The following is a 20,204-nucleotide window of genomic DNA, read 5'->3' on the forward strand; positions in this document are numbered from 1 at the left end:
TACAAAAGGTAGAAGATTAGGTGTGTGGAAAGGGGCAAGACACAAGAAACGTAAAACTGGAAAGGAGAAGGTAATAAGAGAGTGGCTGAGACAACACTAAAACTGCGAAACAGCAGGAGACGGAGAAAAGGAGATGGAGACAGTCAATATGGTCATCACTTTATAACTGAATTAACTTCAAGGACAGTAAACCCAATAAGCTCTCTCTCTCTCTCCCTCTCTCTTACACACACACACAAACACACCCCAACACACACCCACACACACGCACACAGAGAGACGTACATTTTCACCGCAGTGATGTAAGAGCAGCTGTACCGCATGGGAGTGGTGGGATTTTTGCACTAAAAGAAAGCACGATTGTGGGCATTTACGAGACAGTAGCTCAAAGACCGTATCCAATGTATATGGTTCTATTGCCGAGGTTTACTGTTTGGAAGGGAGTCAGTAGCTGGCAATGTAGATGCGTGGGAATACAGACAGCCAAGGTGATGATACACAGATTGTGGCTGAGGGTCATCATTAAAAATGCATTAAAACACATGCTTATAGAAAAAAAAAACAAGTGACTCAATGGGTGAAGTGTTACATAGTCATGCGTATCATTATCGGAAGCTTTCAGCATTTATTTGAAGCGTTCATTCCAATTCTCTTTGCATATTTATATACATAATTGTGATTAAGTCCAATTTTGGGCAAAATACGATTCTAAATACAGTTTTAACACAGAGTGATGCAAAAGGGGTGGAGGTGAGATGCTGGAAGAGTCGTCGGATAGAGGAGGGGCCAGATTGAAAGGGTGGTCAGCACAAACAGTGTAATCATTTGCATGTGCTTCTGCCAAACTTTCATTTATGGAATTTCTCTTTCGAGAAAGTAATCATGTTGAAAAGATGGTAAAGAACACAAAAGAACACAGCATTTGCCAAATGATTTATACCCCAATCCCACCCAGTAGCTGGGTTTCCCCATCTCATGATAATTGATCTAGTGGTTTGGACAAGCGCATCATGTCTTTCAGACACACAACGCCAATAACTGCTGCTTTTGAAATATAATAGTGGAGCTACACACGCTGAGAGGAGATCACTGACTGCTCTCTTCGGTCGACATGAGTAACATGATATGCTGGCCGCTGTGGGTTTTTTTCTTTTTTTTCATGGATTTTTATATATACCGTGTGTTCTCATGTAAATACGCAAATTTTCCATTTTTTTATTAATAAACCTAACTAAAAAACTAACACTAATTAGGATTTAACACACACACACACACACACACACACACACAAACACACACACACACAAACAAACACACACACACACACACACACACACACACACATCAAACACACACACACACACACACACACACACACAAACTCAAACACACACACACACACACACACACACACTCAAACACACACACACGCACACACACACACACGCTCAAACACACACACACACGCTCATACACACGCACACACACACACACACTTTGTAATTATGGGGTGACACAGCTGTTCTGTAAACCATTGCTCCTCCACTGCTCCTTTCCTTTGCCCACATAGTGGTCAAAGAAAAACACACAACACACACAAACTTTTTTTTCCTTTTTTTCCCCCAAAATGTATTTGTGACTGTGGTTTCCAAATAATGATCCTCATACTGTGAACATTTTTATGTAGTGCACCTGTTCCAACATACAGTAAGTCCTATAACCGTTATATACGCACTATAACTAGTCCTCATAGAGTGTTTTATATAGTGCTATGATCACAGTGATGTTTTTCCTTCTCTCTGGCAGTTGGAACTCAGATGAAGACCATGGTCCACTTTATTATGCTGGAGTTGCTTAAACATGACTGGTAGATATTTAACAAGAGGGTTAGTAAACTGGGTTGGTCTTAGCATCAGGCCAAGCTGCTTTTTGGCTATTTTTTCTGCTACTGGCTATGCATATGTTTTGTTTTTCTCAGCTTTGCTAACATTTTATAAAATGTGCCATGTCATGCTTTGCTTTTATCAGTCAACAATCCCCGGTTCTGATAAATGAAGCCAACACACAGCCAAAATGTGCAGTTCCATATATGTCCCCCAGGTGCTAGCTCCAAAAGCCAATTAATCCCCTTCACTGTAAAACGCACAACTTTAACAGAAATAAACATGTTTCCAGCCTTTTTTTGGTCTCCATATTTACAGATTCCCTATTCATGGGAATACGCTGTCTATCATGCATCACTTTAGTTAACCAGCTAACTGCAATCATTGTAGCTTGCTTGTGCGTGGTACCTAAGAGCTACCAATGCATGGGTAGGGCCTTTGGAAACATCCATGGTTCAATTACTTCCGCCCATTTGCCCACTTATGGATGAACTGGGGTTAAGTGGAGTCAACTCCTCTCAAGATAGCAATGACCAGAGCTCCCACATTTGAGCTTCAAAACTTCAGAAAACCTGCGGATGATTTCATAGAGGGTTTGTCTTGGTCTATTTATACTATCTATGTTAGAGGGATGCCTAGTCCTGTCATTGTTTTTATCCCTATTAAGTTTACCTGTTCTATGTTATGTCCCTGATGAGCTTGCTTATTTATACCCTTTTGTGGTATAGTTTTTACAGTGCAAACTAAACTTCAAATTGTAAAAATTTAAATATATGCAATAGGGCGGCACAATGGCTTAGTGGTTAGCACTGTAGCGTTGCACCTCTAGGGCCAGGATTGATTCCCATTACTGTGTACATGGAGTTTGTATGTTTTCCCTGTGCTTAGTGGCTTCCTCTGGGTACACCTGTTTCCTCCCACAGTCCAGAATAGGTTAAATGGCATTCCCAAATTGCCCATAATGTACAGTATAAGTGTGCATTTGTGTATGAGCGTGTGTCCGGCGATAGATTGGAACCTCATCCAGGGTTCAAGCCCTTGGTGACCTTGTATATAGGATAAAGTGGTATAGAGTGGTAATCAAGGCGAAAGAAATAAATTAGTCAGTTACTAAGACAAAACTGTATATACTTGTTCTAATTTTTCTTAATTTTGATCTCCAACATACAGTAGGCAGCATATATAACTCCAGTCATGCGGCTTTCTTTTATGGGACAGTTGTTGCAGTTAATTTATTAAAAATTAAGTCATGCTCTTCTGTGCCAGATACAGTATAGACTTTGCATCTGATATATTGTTAATGCAGTGCCATGTTCTTTCAGTAATGCATGGGCCTTTTAGCATATAGTATAATGTAGCTAAACACCTCAGTCAGTCAAGCCCGAAATTATTCATACCCCTGGCATATTCAACATTCAGCCAGCAGACACTTGGGTCATGTTTCAGCATGATGTACTTGCAATTAAGTTGGTTTTAAATAATGTGGGGATCATAGAATATAACCAGATAAACCTGGAAGGGTTTCAGGAAATGTTCTCTCTCAGATCAGTGTAAATTGTTAAGTGTCTTTTCTCAATCCTCTAAGATTTCATCTGTACAAGAATTACCAGGTGGAGAAGAGTAGAAAACGTTTGAAAGGGAAGAGAAAAAAAAGTATTTTATCTTTCCTGAGAAAGTTTTTGCAGATTTTTTTTTTTATATATGAGACTTTGTTCCATGTGCAGTCTGGGATAGCTCATCTTTAAAATATCCAAAACAGATAAAGAAAGAGAACTGGATGCATCCAAATAAAACAACTCCATGCTTGTTCAGAATTTGAAGCAGTACCTTTTTTTTTATTTTTCCTTGAATTGATATCAGTTCTTGCCTCAAGTGCCATAAACTAACAACATCAACATGATCACGCAGGTCAAAAACATCCTCAGCTGGATAAAATGAATCTCTTCCAATCTTGTGCTCTTAAGCAACATTAGATCTTAAAGTAATCTTAAAATGTTCATGGGACCATTTTGAAAATAACATGCCGTGCAAATGTGGAACAAATGTGCTCCCAGCGTAAACCTTTAAACTAAAACAAAGACTAATTTAATGAAGAAATCATTTTAAACATCACTGCTGTTGAATTCGTGACTCTGATTCATTTCGATTAATTTTCTTTGATTAATTTCCAGTAGTGCTGGTTGTCAAACTGATTACGGGTTCAGTGTATTCATGCATATAAAAGATTGGACACGCCCTCTTATTTTTGTTGGGAGCTTTATTTTATACATGCTAGACCAATACTAGAGATCTTAGAACTATGAAATAAATCTGTTTCATTATTACACTGAAAACAAAGGTAGTGTTATTTAAGTTTAAGATACAAAGCACCATGATGAAACTGGCTCCTCTGAAGACCTTCCCAGGAAAGCAAGACCAAAGCTTACCTCTGCTAAAGTTCCTTTAGAGTCGCCAGGATCAGAAATCATTGATTAACAAACAGACCCTTAGTTTAGAGCCGTTATGGAGCTTTACAGAGTATAAGTAGCAGATACATCTCAATATCAATTGTTGAAAGAAGATTACTGAAGATTTTGGATGCCTTCAGTATCGTTTTATAATGTCGAAAAAAAAAAAAAACTTTTGACTGGTAGTATCTCACTTATAACAAAAACTGCAAATGACAGACTCTAAACTACAGCACTATCTGGCCGCTTCTCTTAACTGAACGTGGTGAACTTAATCCCCCCAAACTGTCAAAAACTCTCTTTAACTCTGTCATTGTTATGGACACGGATTCTAATATTACCTTACAAATGACTGTTCCTCTTACTCCACTACTGAGTAACACTACTGTGTTGTCCAAGAAATTGACAAGGTGGGGCATGGGGCAAATTCTTTGCAGGGCATGGTTAACTGATTGCTGCCAAACAGCACTTATCTAGTGACTTATAATTTTTTTTCAAACACACACACATACACAGAGAGAGAGAGAGAGAGAGAGAGAGAGAGAGGATATAAAATGCACTGGTAGTGCAATCTGATATGGAATCTGCAGTCAGTTATATATGCACTATATTTAAAACAAGAAAGATTCCTTAAACAGTTGGCTAACTTGTCTGTAATCGAAGAGAAACACATGATAGGACAGAGTGCATTTGAAACCGAGAGGACCTCAGCAGTGCCTCATCAAATGTTGGTGAGAAAAAAGATAATGCTGGGATTAAAAGAACAAAGCCCACATGACAGTTTTTCAGAAAGTAACATAAATAAATGAAGGTCAAATTAAATGGAGAAGAACCAGGGATCTGCTCTTGTGCTCATGATAAACTGCTCTTGAATTAGATTTCCTTCGCATTTTTAACTAGTTAAGTCGTGATTATATCGTTCATAAGAGTTCTGAGAATACATTCTTTTTTTATTTTGTGACCCTGTCAGTCATAGAATGAATTCATGTGTAATTTTAATCAATTATGCACCAAATAAACCATTTTGAAAATATGTGAAATTCTGGATCAATATATGTTGGGGATGAATCAATAATCTTTGTTTTATGACTCAGATGGCATTTTTGTCGATCTAAACTACTAAACACTAAAATTTTCTACAGAAAAGCACTATAGCACTATAGAGATGTATTTTTAATATGTATATGTTTAATATGTAAAATGAACAAAAAAGATAAAATTAACCACAAATTAATTATGTGCATTATGAAATCAAGCCAGGGCAAATAGCAAACCAACAGTATACATTTCGCTCTTATTTTGATGCAGGCAAAGTATGAATATATTGTTTATTGATTATATACTGTATATTTACTGTATATATAGTTTACAATATGCCCATACTGTATGTGGTTTTTGAGCATTTGACTGTGTTAAGTGAAGTTAGTGAGGTCCAGCACTGATATTGAGTGAGGCAGTTCTAACCACTAACTTCATCTCACAATTCCCCTAGAACGTATGCTTCTTTAGTGTCATCTGAGATTTCTTTAGCCTTAAAATGACCACAATTTTCAGCTCAAGTGGCAGCTAGAGGATACCACTCCTCTGCCTTAAGACATTTGCCCTGAGGTTAAATTGAGCCTCCCACCAGTGGCTTAACTCTAATCTCTCGAGCACTGTGCAGATTTAAGGGGCCTCCAAATACCAGCATGGCTTGTGCCTCCTCATCTGGACCTGAGTACAGTAAGAACGCCTGGCAGACATGTAACACTATGGCACTGACCTTGGCAAAGAGGATTCCCAAGTCAAGTGAAGGACAGACAGATAATAGAAAAGCGGTAACTTGATTGGACCATAATTGTAAGATTTTTAAAAATTAAAGGCCTGAAAGTTTACTGGGTGCAAACCCCATAACGCTTATAATCTACATATAAAACTGTAATTAATATATTTTTTAGGTACTTAACAAGGCGAAACTCAACAGGACAAAGTGAAACTATTGATCAGTTACTGTATAGTTCTCTCTTTTCCAGTGTTGTAACAAGATACACATGTAGTTACCCATCTGGTGTACACAAATATAATCATTTACAGCAAACCAAAATAAAATAAATAAATAAATAAATAAACATATGTTGGCACAGTTGTATATTAAACATCTCTTGCATCTGTGGGTTTTTTTTTTTTTTTTGGCAAACTGCATTCCAGATCCTGACTTTTTTTGTTTATAAACTGGCATGGAGTCTGACATTGAGTTTAATAATGTCTGGAAATGGAATTCCATCATTTTTGTTGAGAAATTAATTCAATCATTGATCTTCAGTAATCACATGGGCATGCGGAGAATGGCAGTGATTTTAGACTCTATTTCAGGAATACCCTCCTGAGACCCAGCAATTCATTTTTGTTCTCTGTGGGGGACATTTCAAACACCATGCATGCAGTGTGTTTGTGCCCTAATGTACTGGAAAGAGTACATACTGGGCTTTTGATGTCACACAAGTGGGGGAGTGGCCAACAGATCACATGTTCCGTCTTTCTAAATTGGCGGAGATTGCAGCAAACACATTCTATGGCAGTAAGTAAGTGATCAAATTTTTTTTTAAAGATATTGTTCTTCATTTTTATTTTATAAGATTTTAACTACATTATTTTACAATTCTATAAGGGCATAATAATTTTAAGCCTTTCAAAATACACATTTTACTTCATGTCCTTTGTAGGGGACAGTGGGACTTGCCCTTAAATACACTAAGCTTAATGTGTTGGGCAGGAAAGATAATGGTGCCCATTACTGCCAATGCGATAACCAGGGACAAATTTTTTAAACTTCATCTGTCCATCAAATGACCTTGCCATCCTGGATGACCAGAAAAAATAGGATGCTCTTTAGAAGGTCAGGTCTATTTTAAACAGAGACCAACAGTCAACAAGGCTGCCTCAATTAATCAAGATCCCTCAAAGCTGGCAAAGATGAGCAAATGATTCCTTTTACAGGCCAGTGTCCTGTGTGCCAATGTGAGCCTGGGAGACCAGTGGTTTGGTGCTCAATTTTGAAGTCTACAGGGGTCAAAACACATTTCAATACAAGCAGGTGGGAATTGGAAGAAATGCTGATGTTTGCATGGCAGAGTCACTACCAGGAATATTCCACCTATACCTACACCGGCATTTTACCTCTATCAGTGTGCTGGATCGCTTAAAGGAAACGTTCTCCTGGCAACATCTGCCCAAGATGGTCAACAAAAGACAAGCGCCATGTTACTGCATCAATATCTGTTGTTGTAACAGAGTTTAATAAAAACATGGGCGGATTGAACCAATGGACTGTCCGCCCCGTCCTATGTTGCTTTGATCTGGCTGCCACAAACAGTTGGATCCAGTACAGATCAGACCAACCAGGCCTCTGGGAAACTGGCAAAAGACCAGACTTTTTGTATACATATGTATCTTATTAGGGCCCAAGCATTATGACATTAGCACTACTCTATGTCGTCATAGTGTGTGAAGAGCCCTATGGTTTTTCTAGGAATATTTTTTTCACCATTTTGGGCTTATTGGGGATATCAACATGCTCAAAAACTGATGGAAATTGGCAGAAATTGAAATCTGCTGCCATTAGGATGGCAGAATGTCTAATTTTGCTGCATATCTCATACACACTTGCATGAATGGCAGCTCATTAAGTTAAAAAAATTTCACATTCAATGTCATGGGCTCAACTCAACAGGAAGTCAGTTATTTTGTGCCTGCCAAAACACACCCAAAGGAATTCAATAAACTCTTCCTACGGAATTACAGTATGCAATCTACACCAAACCGGGCCTATGTGATCTAAAGACATTGAGGATGCAAAATTGTTAGGGATTTTTTGATCTCTCAAACTGGTCAATGACAATGGCTTAAACATACACCGAAAAGTGGTTAAGAACCTTCTGGGGAACATCATAGCCCAGGTGGTGATAGCGCAGGGTGCTTGGGCCTGCTCATTGTTGCTTCCAACTATATTACTTATTTTATTATATAATAATTATATAACTATATTATATATTACTAAATAAAACTAAAATTCATTGTACTTCCATCGGCAAAGCAAGACCCAGTGTACATTACAAGGGACATGACTAATACAACTAATAAATAAATGACAATTTTGAAAATAAAATCTGTGAGACATGTTTCTGACATCTCACAGACTTACTGTATGTTATATTTAAAAAAATTAAATATGAAAACTTTTTTCTTTCGGGTCTCAGGAGGATACTGAAGACAATGCATCTACGCTCCAATCACAGTTTATTTTCATTCTACAGTATGCACAGTACAGTATATATTATAAGACCTAAAATCAGAGTCAAAAGTTTGAACACACCTTCTCATTAGGTGGTCTTCTCTGATTTTTATTAGTAAAACAATGCTGAATAAATCCAAAATATGCAATAATCTCCTTTTTAAAAAATAAAAAATCCCCATAAACAAAATAACAGTGGCCTCATCGGTGAATGGACATGATGCAATAATAAACTTGGCATCAGAATTGAGCTTACTGGAATAATGATATGCACTCCACTCTGTAAGACCTGTGACATTTAAGCAGGCCAGCAATGTGAACACTTCTATTCCATATGAACGTTCACCTTCTTATCATTTATCAACTCACACAGAAACACACAAAGGTGTCAGTAGCACCTTCTGTATCTCATTCAATGTGTTAACTTACACTAAACATTAAATGGGAGCTGGAATGTACGCTATTTAAAGAAAGAGCCCTCTCAGCCATGCTATTTAGCTTCCTAAACACTCGTGAACATATACTCATAATTAAACTCCACAAGGCAGGCTATCATAAAAACATATGGGTGGGGCCGGGGGTGTTACCAACCTACAATGGTCTATGTTAACAAAAACAGCACATAAAACTGCACAAATGTGTTTTATTCCTGTTATAATCACAGAATTTTTTCTAGGATCAATTGTTTTGGCCACATAAAAAAAAAATAATAATAAATAAACAAATAAATAAACTTTCATGCTGAAAACTTATTCATCGCTGATTATGTGGGTTTATTAGTAAAGAAAACTTTAAATTAATTTATTATTAGTCATATATTAGATGGCACATCCACCCAAGTCCAACTGTTACCATAAATATAATGATGCATTAGTATGAGCACAGTTGTACAGTATAATGTGATTTATAGTATAATCTTGTTAATTCAACAGCAATGTGGTATAAAATATAGAATAGTTTATATTTGTAGACCTTGTGTAGGGATGGTTATGCTTCATTGCTTCTAAAATGTTAACAGTCACTGGAACTTTTACTGTCTCGAACGAACAGCCAAAAGGAAAAATATCACACAATGTTAAACACAATGTGAGGCAATGCCAGGTTGTGGATAGAGTTACTCTGTAGGTTCCTGTATTGCAGTCTGGGGCTTTCATGCTTGGCTCCACGCTAAACTTCATACATTTGCATCAGCAAGATTGCTTTCCATCTTTTAATCCTGAGCTCATTTGAAACAGGTCATTTTCAGAGAGGAAAAAATTCTGCAAGCGTTTAAAAATGCTTCTTTGGAAATAAAGTAGCTAAAAAAGGTTTGTGTGTGATAACTAAGGCACATTGATCATGAGGTTAAAGAATGAAATTCTAAACTTGTAAAAGTGTAAACAACAGCTTTGTTTATTTCCTACAAAAGCCAACGACACCACAAATGTACCCAGTGCCAAAAGCAATCACCGCTGTTCAAAATAAACTGGAACAACTACAATTAGTTACTCTGAGTTGTGTCCATAGCAGGACAGACTATGGTGGCCCAGTGGGTAGTGCAGCCACCTCAGAGATCCAACGTCCAAGTATTGATGCTATATAGTGTTCTACATACTGTATGTTCCTATAGGCTCTGGATTCAGCTGGCCTCTTGGTGATGTTTATCATATTATTAATGCTTGCTGAATACTATTGAAGCAAAGCAAATAGATGTGAAAAACATTGCACCTTAAAAGCAGTTGTTCTTATATCAACCCTATATATCTCTGTCACTGTGGAGGATAATCTGCTATACAGTTTGTCACTTTGTGGGATTAAAGTTTCTTTATAAAATCCATTATACATCAGTTAGTTTTGACCAAGTAACCTGATGATAAGAGGCATCCATAAGTGGTGATAATAAAGCATAACATCACCGGGATGTTCAACTACATGTCACTCTGAGACACAGGTGTTCTAACAATCATAAATTACACTACCTGTTGGTGACTAACATGGGTGACTGTAGCTTAGCATGTCTGTAGTACTGGTAAGAAAGGGAAAGTAGCTGCCTGCCAGAACCCACATTCAATACCAGTCATGCTATCAGCAGGAAAACAACTTTTTGGTTGCTAACTCTCAGTCGTGGAAGAATGTGTGTTATAATCTGATAACAACAAATGAATCCCTTTGAGGTTGTGTTGAAAATCAGCACGGCTGTGTTGCCTTCTGCACTTCATGCCTACAACCGCATCACACCCAGGCTGACATTCAGTAAACAACAAAACCTCAAGTGTGATATTGCTTAATTATAATATACTAAACACCAGAACACCAGATTTTAATTTATTTTCTCCCACAGAGATAAGACGCAGCACTCCTGCAAAAACCATTAGGCACCATGAGTTTTAGCCTTCACAGACATAAAATACCTAAGCCTGATTTACTGTTATGTTGAAAAATGTGAAATAAAAGGAAATTTGTTCTATTTCCAGTCACTATTCCTTGGTCAATTATTCTTTCTCTGTTCATTGTCCTCTAACCCTTTGCTTCTTTCCGTGTTCCCAGTTTCTTTTTTCTCTACTCTTCATAAAAAAAACAATTGTAAATCCTTAACTCAATAATACTGATATTTTTCCAGACACATCGTTTGTACCGTTTAGTCAGCTTTTAAAACCAGCCCTTTAAGCTCAACTCTCAACGATTTTTTTTTTCACTCTATACACTTTTCACTCAGTGCTTGCTCGGTTGTCACATGTCTCACATGTCTCATGGGTTTTGTAGAAATCGGTAGCTGAACTGTTAAGACAGAGAGAGAGAGAGAGAAAGAGAGAGAGAGAGAGAGAGAAAGAAAGAAAGAAAGAAAGATTGTGAATGGGACAAATTTTACAGCATTGTGTTTGAAATCAGATACATGATTTTTGATTGATGTCCGGTAGGGCCTTCTGAACTCATTTAGGCTGAAAAGTCAAAATACTTGTGCAAATAAGTGTATAAGGATTGTAGTTATAAGGGAAAGTTTGACAGCATTTGGGGGAGTGTTAAAAGAAACCCAATTCCTTATACAGAAAGGCATGGTAATGTGGTTTCTTCACATTTGTTTCTCACATGACAGGAAACAGCTACTATAAGACCAATTGATCTGACATATTCTTCTGAAATCTTGAATGAGTAGCCAATCAATTTTAAGATATTTTATGTATTAATTATTGTACATCATAGATAAATCCAATGTTTAGTGATACTGTATATTAGCTGCCTAAACAAATATACATTAATTGATTAAACATGCCACAATATAATTTGTCTCCATATTTCTAAAAACTGTTTTATTCTGTTAGTTTAAACTGATCAGAATCTGTTTCCTCTTCTTTGTATGAGCAAATTATTTGCATTTGGACACCAAACAATCTGGGATTGTGTTTTTACAACTTTCAAAGCTAACAGATATGGGGGAGTTTCATTCATTCATTCATTCATTCATTTTGGATACTGTAGATTTGTGCCTAGGCTGCACTAATCATGTGGTCAAGGTTTAATAATCAACAGTTCTCATTACAGTAAGATACTTAATAAAGGGCTGAAGCCGAACCTCTGAATTAAACTTAGAAGATTGCAATCCAAGGGTGTTGTGATCTTGCAATAACAATGCACGTCCTCACACACTCGCCACACTGTCTACACATTTGTTTTTATACCTCCCTATAGTCCTGATCTTGCTGCTGCATGACATCTGTTCGGTTCACTGAATGCAGCCCTATAAAGACGAAGATTCACTTCTGATGAAAATCTCTTAAAGTATAAAAAATACTTCTGCACCTTCCTAACTAAAACTGAAGTATTATGAACATCTAACATATAATCAGAGATGTAACCACCCAGAAACTTAAAGCTGGATACATGGTCTACTTCAGCCTGACTGATGTAGATCAAAAAGTGACTGATGATTTTATATTTACAATAATGAGCACCAGAATGAGCACTTGGGTCTTTTTAGTGTTAAGTGTTATTGGCAGAAATCCAAAATATTATGCATTTGGCAATGAACTGGCTAGAGTAAAGGCCTCAGCACAGAACCATTCACTCACTTACTCACTCATCGTCTATACCGCTTTATCCCGTATTCAGGGTCGTGAAGCGGAGTCTATCCCAGAACACTTAGGGCACAAGGCGGGATAGACCATGGACAGGGTGCCAATCCATCACAGGACACACACACACACACACATACACTCACACACTCATTCATACATTACGAGCAATTTGGAAATGCCAAGTAGCCTAATCTGCAGGTCTTTGGACTGTGGGAGGAAATCAGAGTACCCAGAGGAAACCCACCAAGCACGGGAGAACATGCAAACTCCATGCACAGCACAGAACCAGTGTCTATGATAATGATAAAGAACATGTATAGTTATTACCCAAGCTAGCAGACCGAGGTCTTAATATGGTCTGTAGTCTTAAATTCACCTTCATACGGAAATTCTGATGTCCATAAAGTGTAACTTTATGCATATAATGTTGTTGTGTAGATGGGAATAGGCCAAATGGAGAGCACTGTAAATGATATACTTCTGTCAACCTGATTGAGCAGTACCCAACGTGGTGGGGTATCAGTGTATACCAGACCCGCATTGAGGTGACAGAACACCAGTTCATCAAAACATTTTAAGTACAACAGAGGGGAAGTCATTCAATCATGCTGTAGTAGAGGGTTAGACACCAGTATGTTGTCTTTAGGCATGTGGGGGGCTGTAGCATGGGCAAGTGACAGGTTGAATATTCCAGTGAAGACCTGAGCCAGCTGGACACATGCCCTGTTGGATACATTCCCTGAACACACGCCCGCATATTCTATCAGGGCCAATGGCCTTACATGCGTCCACTCTGCTCTGTGCTGAATGCATATCTGTTGCTTAAAGTGAGAGGGGATGGTAAGCATGTAAGCATGGTCAACAATAGTCAACTGCTGCCTTGTCAAAGAGGGTGTAGATGCGATTGAGCTCATTAGAGAGAAAAGGTCTGCTGGTTAGGAGAGTCTGTTCTGCCCTCCCACATGAGTTTGAGGTCAGAGTCGTTGTGGAAGTTTTTCACAATACAATCGTTGTCAAAAATGTTTACTTTCCTAATTCCTCTGATTTCTAATGCCCTGGCTCCGTTACAGGCCTCTGAACACCCACCCTCAGAACAGCATCTCTTGCATTCAGTGGTAGTAGCACTGCTGATTAGTATAAACTATAATATACAACACTATATAAACATACAAACAAAAGAGACTTCATTTTTAAAACACCAGTGTTAGTGTTTAGCCTAAGCAGTTCTTTAAACCTAAACATAAGAATGACGCAAACACATAATGTGCCATGATAGCATGGGCATATGGCTAAATGATGGCACGGGTCACAGGGGCTCTTTGCCGTGTGCCTAAATGATGATATAGCTCACAGCTTACACGGTTCTCTTACACACAATGCTCTTACTGAAGTTCATTTGTTATGGAAAAAAGTACACCCATTTCTGTTCACCATAGACATGTCAGACGACTCATTCATCCTCTCTACACAATCGACTCTTGTCTGCTGGGGGTGGACAAAGTCCCCTGAATCTTATCTCTCTGTCTCCTGGCAAATCTCAGGTGCTTTAAAGAAATTCCTTACTGTTTTATCTGGCTGTGGGGGAGGGAGGCCCATTTCTCATTTTGATCTCACTCATCAATCCTTATTAGCAGCACAAACACGTGTGCGGGAAGCAGCAAGGTTTAGCCATAGAAACACAATCTTCCCTTATCATCCCAGCAGGGATGCAGGGAATACCAGAGCTGTTTGCTGTTTCTAATTTGTCTTCCTTTCCTAATTCTCTGACCTTTTGTCATTCCTTTTCATCTCACTTCTTTTTATTTGTTCTATAATAAACACTTTTGGCTCTGTTTGCCTTGATGATGCATTTTTTTTCCCTTTTTATCTTTTAAACAACTCTACTAAACCCACAGCTTTTTCCATTCATTTGCACCTACACTTGTAGATCAGAGCAAAAGATTGGCCACACATTTATACTGTGTGTGTGTGTGTGTGTGTGTGTGTGTGTGTGTGTGTGTGTGTGTGTGTGTGTGAATATCAGTAGAGTACTGTATAAAACATCTTTGATCTAGCAGTACACATCATGTACTCATTTGTGCTTTTATTATTCTTTTTCAATAGAATAAAGACACGCTCAAGGATCAGGACTGACCTGTCTAAAAACGTAGACAATCTTACAATACCTGCAGCAACCAGGCAAGCTAACTGAATTTGGTTCATTGATAATTGCTTTTAAAAAAAGTCTGGTTTTGTGCGTTTGCCTTGTTAAATTTGCAATTTGCGCCATTTCTACTAAAACAACAAATACATATGCATATATAAATACATTTTGAGAAGATGTGATACATTTGCAGATCCGATTCCAACAAAAGAAGATCCATGACCATGTTTCTATGAAAAGTATATATAAAGTTTTTACAAAAGGGAACATACTGTATTTACACCTTTGAAGTCAACAGCATATAATTTTTCAACACATCCCACAGCATTTACTTATCTAATATAAAATGATGTGCATGTGACAAAGTTCAGTTTTGGTTTAACTGATATTTACAGAAGAGAGAAGCAAAAACATCAATTTTAGTCTTCTACTACTTTTTTTGCAAGGGACATAATTCATGCACTTATTCTTTGCAACACTCCCACTTAACCCCTTGCACATGCAAATCAGTGTTCATTAATTTGTATCTCAGTAAATCAGGGCCTCTGTGTAGAAATAGACTTACTGGCAGACTGTGTAGATCGCATATCTACTATGTGAAATTAGAACTAGCTGATTTGTTTACATCCAGCCACAATCTTTCTCCCACAGTCCTGGGTTCAAAACCATGTTAGAAGGGTCAGTGACACTCAAAACACCTCTCTGGAATTTCTGCTGGGAAAGGGGGTTTTCAAGAGAAAGACAGTATTATTATGCAAGAATTCTTTTTAACCCTCCTCCACAAAACTTGTACTGCGTACATGGAATAAAAATATTGACCAGGCTGTCCATTGCACATGATCTGAAAAGACCCAGCTGTTCTGTGTGTGCATGTACTGTACGTGAGACCTCAAACGGGTTTCCTTGCCATGAATATTACTAAATATTATCTTCACTTTTGATAAAATAACTGTTTACATAAAAAATACATACATGATTTGTGAGAAATTCTTTATATTATTGCTAAAATCTAAATCCATTTAAACCTCATAATATACATCCTTATTTGCCTTGTTAATCAGAAAAGTGGCCAGGTGCAAAATCTGGAGAAAATAGGAAAGAATTCAGACACACACACACACAGAGACCAGGGTGGGGGTGGGGTTGGGGGTTTTGGGATTGTAAGGGGTTCATTAAGTTGGTTTGGCTCTGGTTTTCTCACAAGGAAAGACGAGAGACGAAGTGTTGACAAATCACACATAGAGCAAATCTATGAGACGGATAGGAAATAAACTGATTTTTTTTAAAGCATATTTTACATTTATACTATTAAACAAATATTAAGTTCTGACTGTGTGGAAGTTTTTAATCCCTGGGACTTTTCATCATAATCCAATCCACTGACTGTAACCTTTATCCCACCATCACAAAAAACTGTAAAGCACTGCTTATCTCTGCTAAGTGCTTATACTAACCGCAGGATATCAGATTTGCAAAAAAAAAAAAAAAAAAAAAAATACAAATGTAATACTTAATACCCTCTTCAACAGAGAAAAATTTTTCTAGGGTTATTCATAACAGCTTATCATACTTTCTTCATTTAGGGACCATTTTAACTTTAAACATTCACCATTTCATCAGTCTTCCTGGCATAGGCTCAGGATGCAATATGGGTGAGTGGTAGTGGGGATGATTTAAACCCAATAAAGAAACTACTCAAGTAGGCAAGTGATGACAGAAGCTTAGTTATAAATACTGTATATTTATGTTGGTGAAGACAGGTTGCAAAATACATGGAGGGAGAGAGAGAGAGAGAGAGAGAGAAATTTGTTTTCCAACCTCTTGCTCAACCCATACATGTTAAATCATGTATACTTGTCAGAGAAAAAGAAAAAAGGTATTTTATTAAAAATATGAAACTGCTTATATTAGTTCTGTCTCTTGTCTGAATCCAAGAATGAACTTTAAATGAATCACAGGTTTAGGACTAAACCTTACAATGAATATGAAAGGCTTCATAGCCGGGATAAGGGGCTGAAATGAGGAAGTCAGAGAAAGCTTTTGTCATGGAGATGATGGCGGCAATACAGTGCATTTATGAAGGAATATCATTCAAAGATGAAATGTTTCTTTAAAGAAAGATCATTAAGTGTCTTACTCAGAACTGTATTAATTAGAGTTTGTCCAGATCATGTGAATGCCCTTTCTACAGAGAATCTGTGAATACACTAATAATATAATTTCCATCTAACAAATACTGTGGTATGGAATGCAATAGGCTTGCAATAGGTCTTGTCAGTTTTTTCAGCTTAAGGCTTATGCTTGCTTTATCTGGCCCGTAATTCAGCTCCACCCACCATTTTTGTAAGTATAATTCCATTAGCAGGCAATAGACAGGGCTTTAGATATTACAAACGACTCCTTTAATCAATACGACACTTAATGATTTGTGGAATGACTTTTAATCATTTATGCATTTTTACCATTAAAATAGTATTTTGTTGCATCAAACCTTTATTGTTGTATAGCTTTATCTCACTGTCACCCCAACACAAATTAACACAGTGGAACAAAATTTAATATAGTGTAATATGACAGTGTAGCTTGAGGTGGATCAGAGCATGCAGAGAGTCAGCATCTCTTGTAGTCTTGATTCACTCTGGACTCCTGCAGCCTCTCCAGTTAGGTGTGTACACGCTGCGATCACTATTCATAAACCCAGTGACGGGTAAGGGAGTGGAGTGAAGAATGAGAGTAGGAGTAGGACCACATGTGCATTACACAACTTTGCACTTTCACCCTATACATTGCAGGAATAAATCACTTTCACACCCTATATCCTCTTTATCTCTGTTTCACGGCTTAGACGATAGCTCATTTGTCTTATGTGTAAAATGTTGAGGCCATTCAGGGACAGTGACCTGCTTCATTATAGCACATGGATGTGACCATGAAGAAAAAAAAGATACAATATTATAAAGCTGGTTTGTTCATTATTACATCTGTAAACTGAGTTACCTGTTATACTGTAAATCATTCCAACCCACACTGCCGCATTTCTGTATTTGTCCTTATGCACAGAATCTTTTTTTTCCTGAGCTCATCTCTCATCCTTGCTTTATATTCCCATATTTACCCAACTTCCTTTTGAACCCTTTGACCATGCATAACTTCCAGAAAGGAAAAACAATGTTGAAAAGCTTAGCTCACAGGTTTATGCTGTATCTCTTTTTTATCTCTCACATGCACATAAACCTATACGCACACTTTGAACAAGTCCACACACTTACCGCTGCTCGCTGAAAGGCTCCCCTGGTATATGTGCCTCCTCCTCTATACGTGATGGCAGGAATTTCCTTATTGAAAAGTGAGCACTTGTGCTGGTGAGCTTTGGGTGCTGAGATGTAGTCTACCCGGGTCAGCACATGGTTCTTTGAGCTGAAGGAAATCAGGGCGACACGTGTGGCTTCAGGTGCCACTGGGAAATCCGAGAGCATCTTCCGTACAAAGTGCAGCTCACTCCTGAAGTTGGTCGCTCCCACACTGGAGGACTCGTCCACAAGGAAGACGAGTTCAAGGCGGCCGCCACGCTCACGCAGCAGGCGCAGGTTGTGCCTGAAGGTCTGGCCGAGACGTTCTACTTTGCTCTCTGCGCTCTCTGAGATGTTGTGGCGGGTCTGTGATGGAATGCTGGATCCACTTGTTCGCAGCGGGCACCAGATCACCAGCAAGAACCCCACAGTGACGGAAAACTGCAGAGCAGCCATGGCATCCAGGCTGCAAGGAGATGAAAATGCCAGTGCTGACTTTCAGGAAAGGATAATTAGTTGTATCAGTCTGCACCACACCTCCTCTCTCTGTGGCCCCTTGTTTTTTTTTTTCCCTCACAATGATTTAGTTGAGTGGTCAGTGTGCAGCAGGGCAAATCCTCTCCTTTCACCGCTCCAGTCTCAGGCATCTGGGGAGTTTCTGCATCTCAGCAAGCCTCCAAGTACTTCCCTCCCTCTTAGAATCATTCCAAATGAGAGAGAACGAGAAAGAGTGGGGTGAAAAAAAGTTCCACGAGAGACGGCGAGTCAGAGACTGTGTGCGTGTCTGTCCTGGGGTGAAGGAGCGAAGGAATGAGGAGAATAGAGTGAGAGTACGAGTGTGTGCAGAGGGAGAAAGCAACCTCAGCAAGAGAGGAAAAAAAAGGGGCAGTCACAATAAATGTCTTTCTTTTTTTTCTCTTTCTCCTTTTTTGTCTTCTTCTGCTTGCTTGCTTTCTTCTTCTGGTTGTTCAGCAGAGTTAAGTGTGGATTTTGTGTCACTGGATTGCACTAGTTTGCCTGTCAGTCTGTCAGCATTCCCAAAGAAAACATCAGCACCCAGCCTGCTGATCAACTCCATATGTCTGGCACTCGCCACCTTTCCCTCACACACAGACACACGCACACGCACACACACACACACGCGCACACACACGCACACACACACAGACACACACGCACACACACACAGTGCTTCCCAGATACCAAAAGAGCCATCGTTAATGAGAAACACTGAGAGAAAGAGAGACAAGAGAGGGAGACAGACAGACACAGGGGAGAGATGGAGACAGACAGACACAGGGGAGAGAGGGAGACAGACAGACACAGGGGAGAGAGGGAGACAGACAGACACAGGGGATAGAGGGAGACAGACAGACACAGGGGAGAGATGGAGACAGACAGACACAGGGGAGAGATGGAGACAGACAGACACAGGGGAGAGATGGAGACAGACAGACACAGGGGAGAGAGGGAGACAGACAGACACAGGGGAGAGAGGGAGACAGACAGACACAGGGGATAGAGGGAGACAGACAGACACAGGGGAGAGATGGAGACAGACAGACACAGGGGAGAGATGGAGACAGACAGACACAGGGGAGAGAGGGAGACAGACAGACACAGGGGAGAGATGGAGGCAGACAGACTAAGAAGGTGCCAGACAAGTATGAAGCTGGTACAAAAACACCCAAGGGAATAAAAATGGATTAGTTAAACCTTTAAACAGACAAATTGCACTTAAAAGTCCAAATCCCCAAATTAAGTGCCAGGTCTGGCTTAAATCCACTAAACCAAAATGACTGGTTAAGTGCTCAGAAGGCAAAACACTCCATTTTTAAAACCACACTGAGAATTTGCTTTTAAAATGACTTGAATTTGGAGGGCACGGTTCCGTTAAATCTTGGCTCCGAACGAGAACTCCACAGCACAGATAACACAGGGGAATTACCTCTTTACAAAACGTACATTTTTCTGTGCCTACATTGTTCTGTGGAAGTGCTTTGAAAGATCCCCATTCCATGTAGACGCTATCACTTCCTCTTTTTTTTCCCCCTGGGTGCATTATGGGAAAAAAAATAGCAAAAAGACAACAAAGACAACAGACCCCTAAGACCCCCCC

At 38.9% G+C, this 20,204-nt stretch overlaps 1 protein-coding gene across 3 annotated transcripts in view; it reads right to left on the reverse strand.

The window, feature by feature from the left end:
• Nucleotides 1–19,037, reverse strand: part of svep1 (sushi, von Willebrand factor type A, EGF and pentraxin domain containing 1) — a 93,927-nt gene extending 74,890 nt beyond the window's left edge. For 2 of the 3 annotated variants that reach the window (XM_053499730.1, XM_053499722.1), the window contains exon 1: nt 18,065–19,034. In XM_053499730.1, coding sequence (XP_053355705.1) covers nt 18,065–18,541 — 477 coding nt within the window. In that variant the 5' untranslated portion in view covers nt 18,542–19,034. Of the gene's footprint in view, nt 1–18,064 lie in introns of all 3 variants that reach the window. The other variant, XM_053499737.1, reaches the window with a different exon arrangement.
• Nucleotides 19,038–20,204: the final 1,167 nt, after the last annotated feature.

The sequence above is a fragment of the Clarias gariepinus genome, chromosome 1 (assembly GCF_024256425.1).
Source record: "Clarias gariepinus isolate MV-2021 ecotype Netherlands chromosome 1, CGAR_prim_01v2, whole genome shotgun sequence".
Taxonomy (NCBI): Eukaryota; Metazoa; Chordata; class Actinopteri; order Siluriformes; family Clariidae; genus Clarias; species Clarias gariepinus.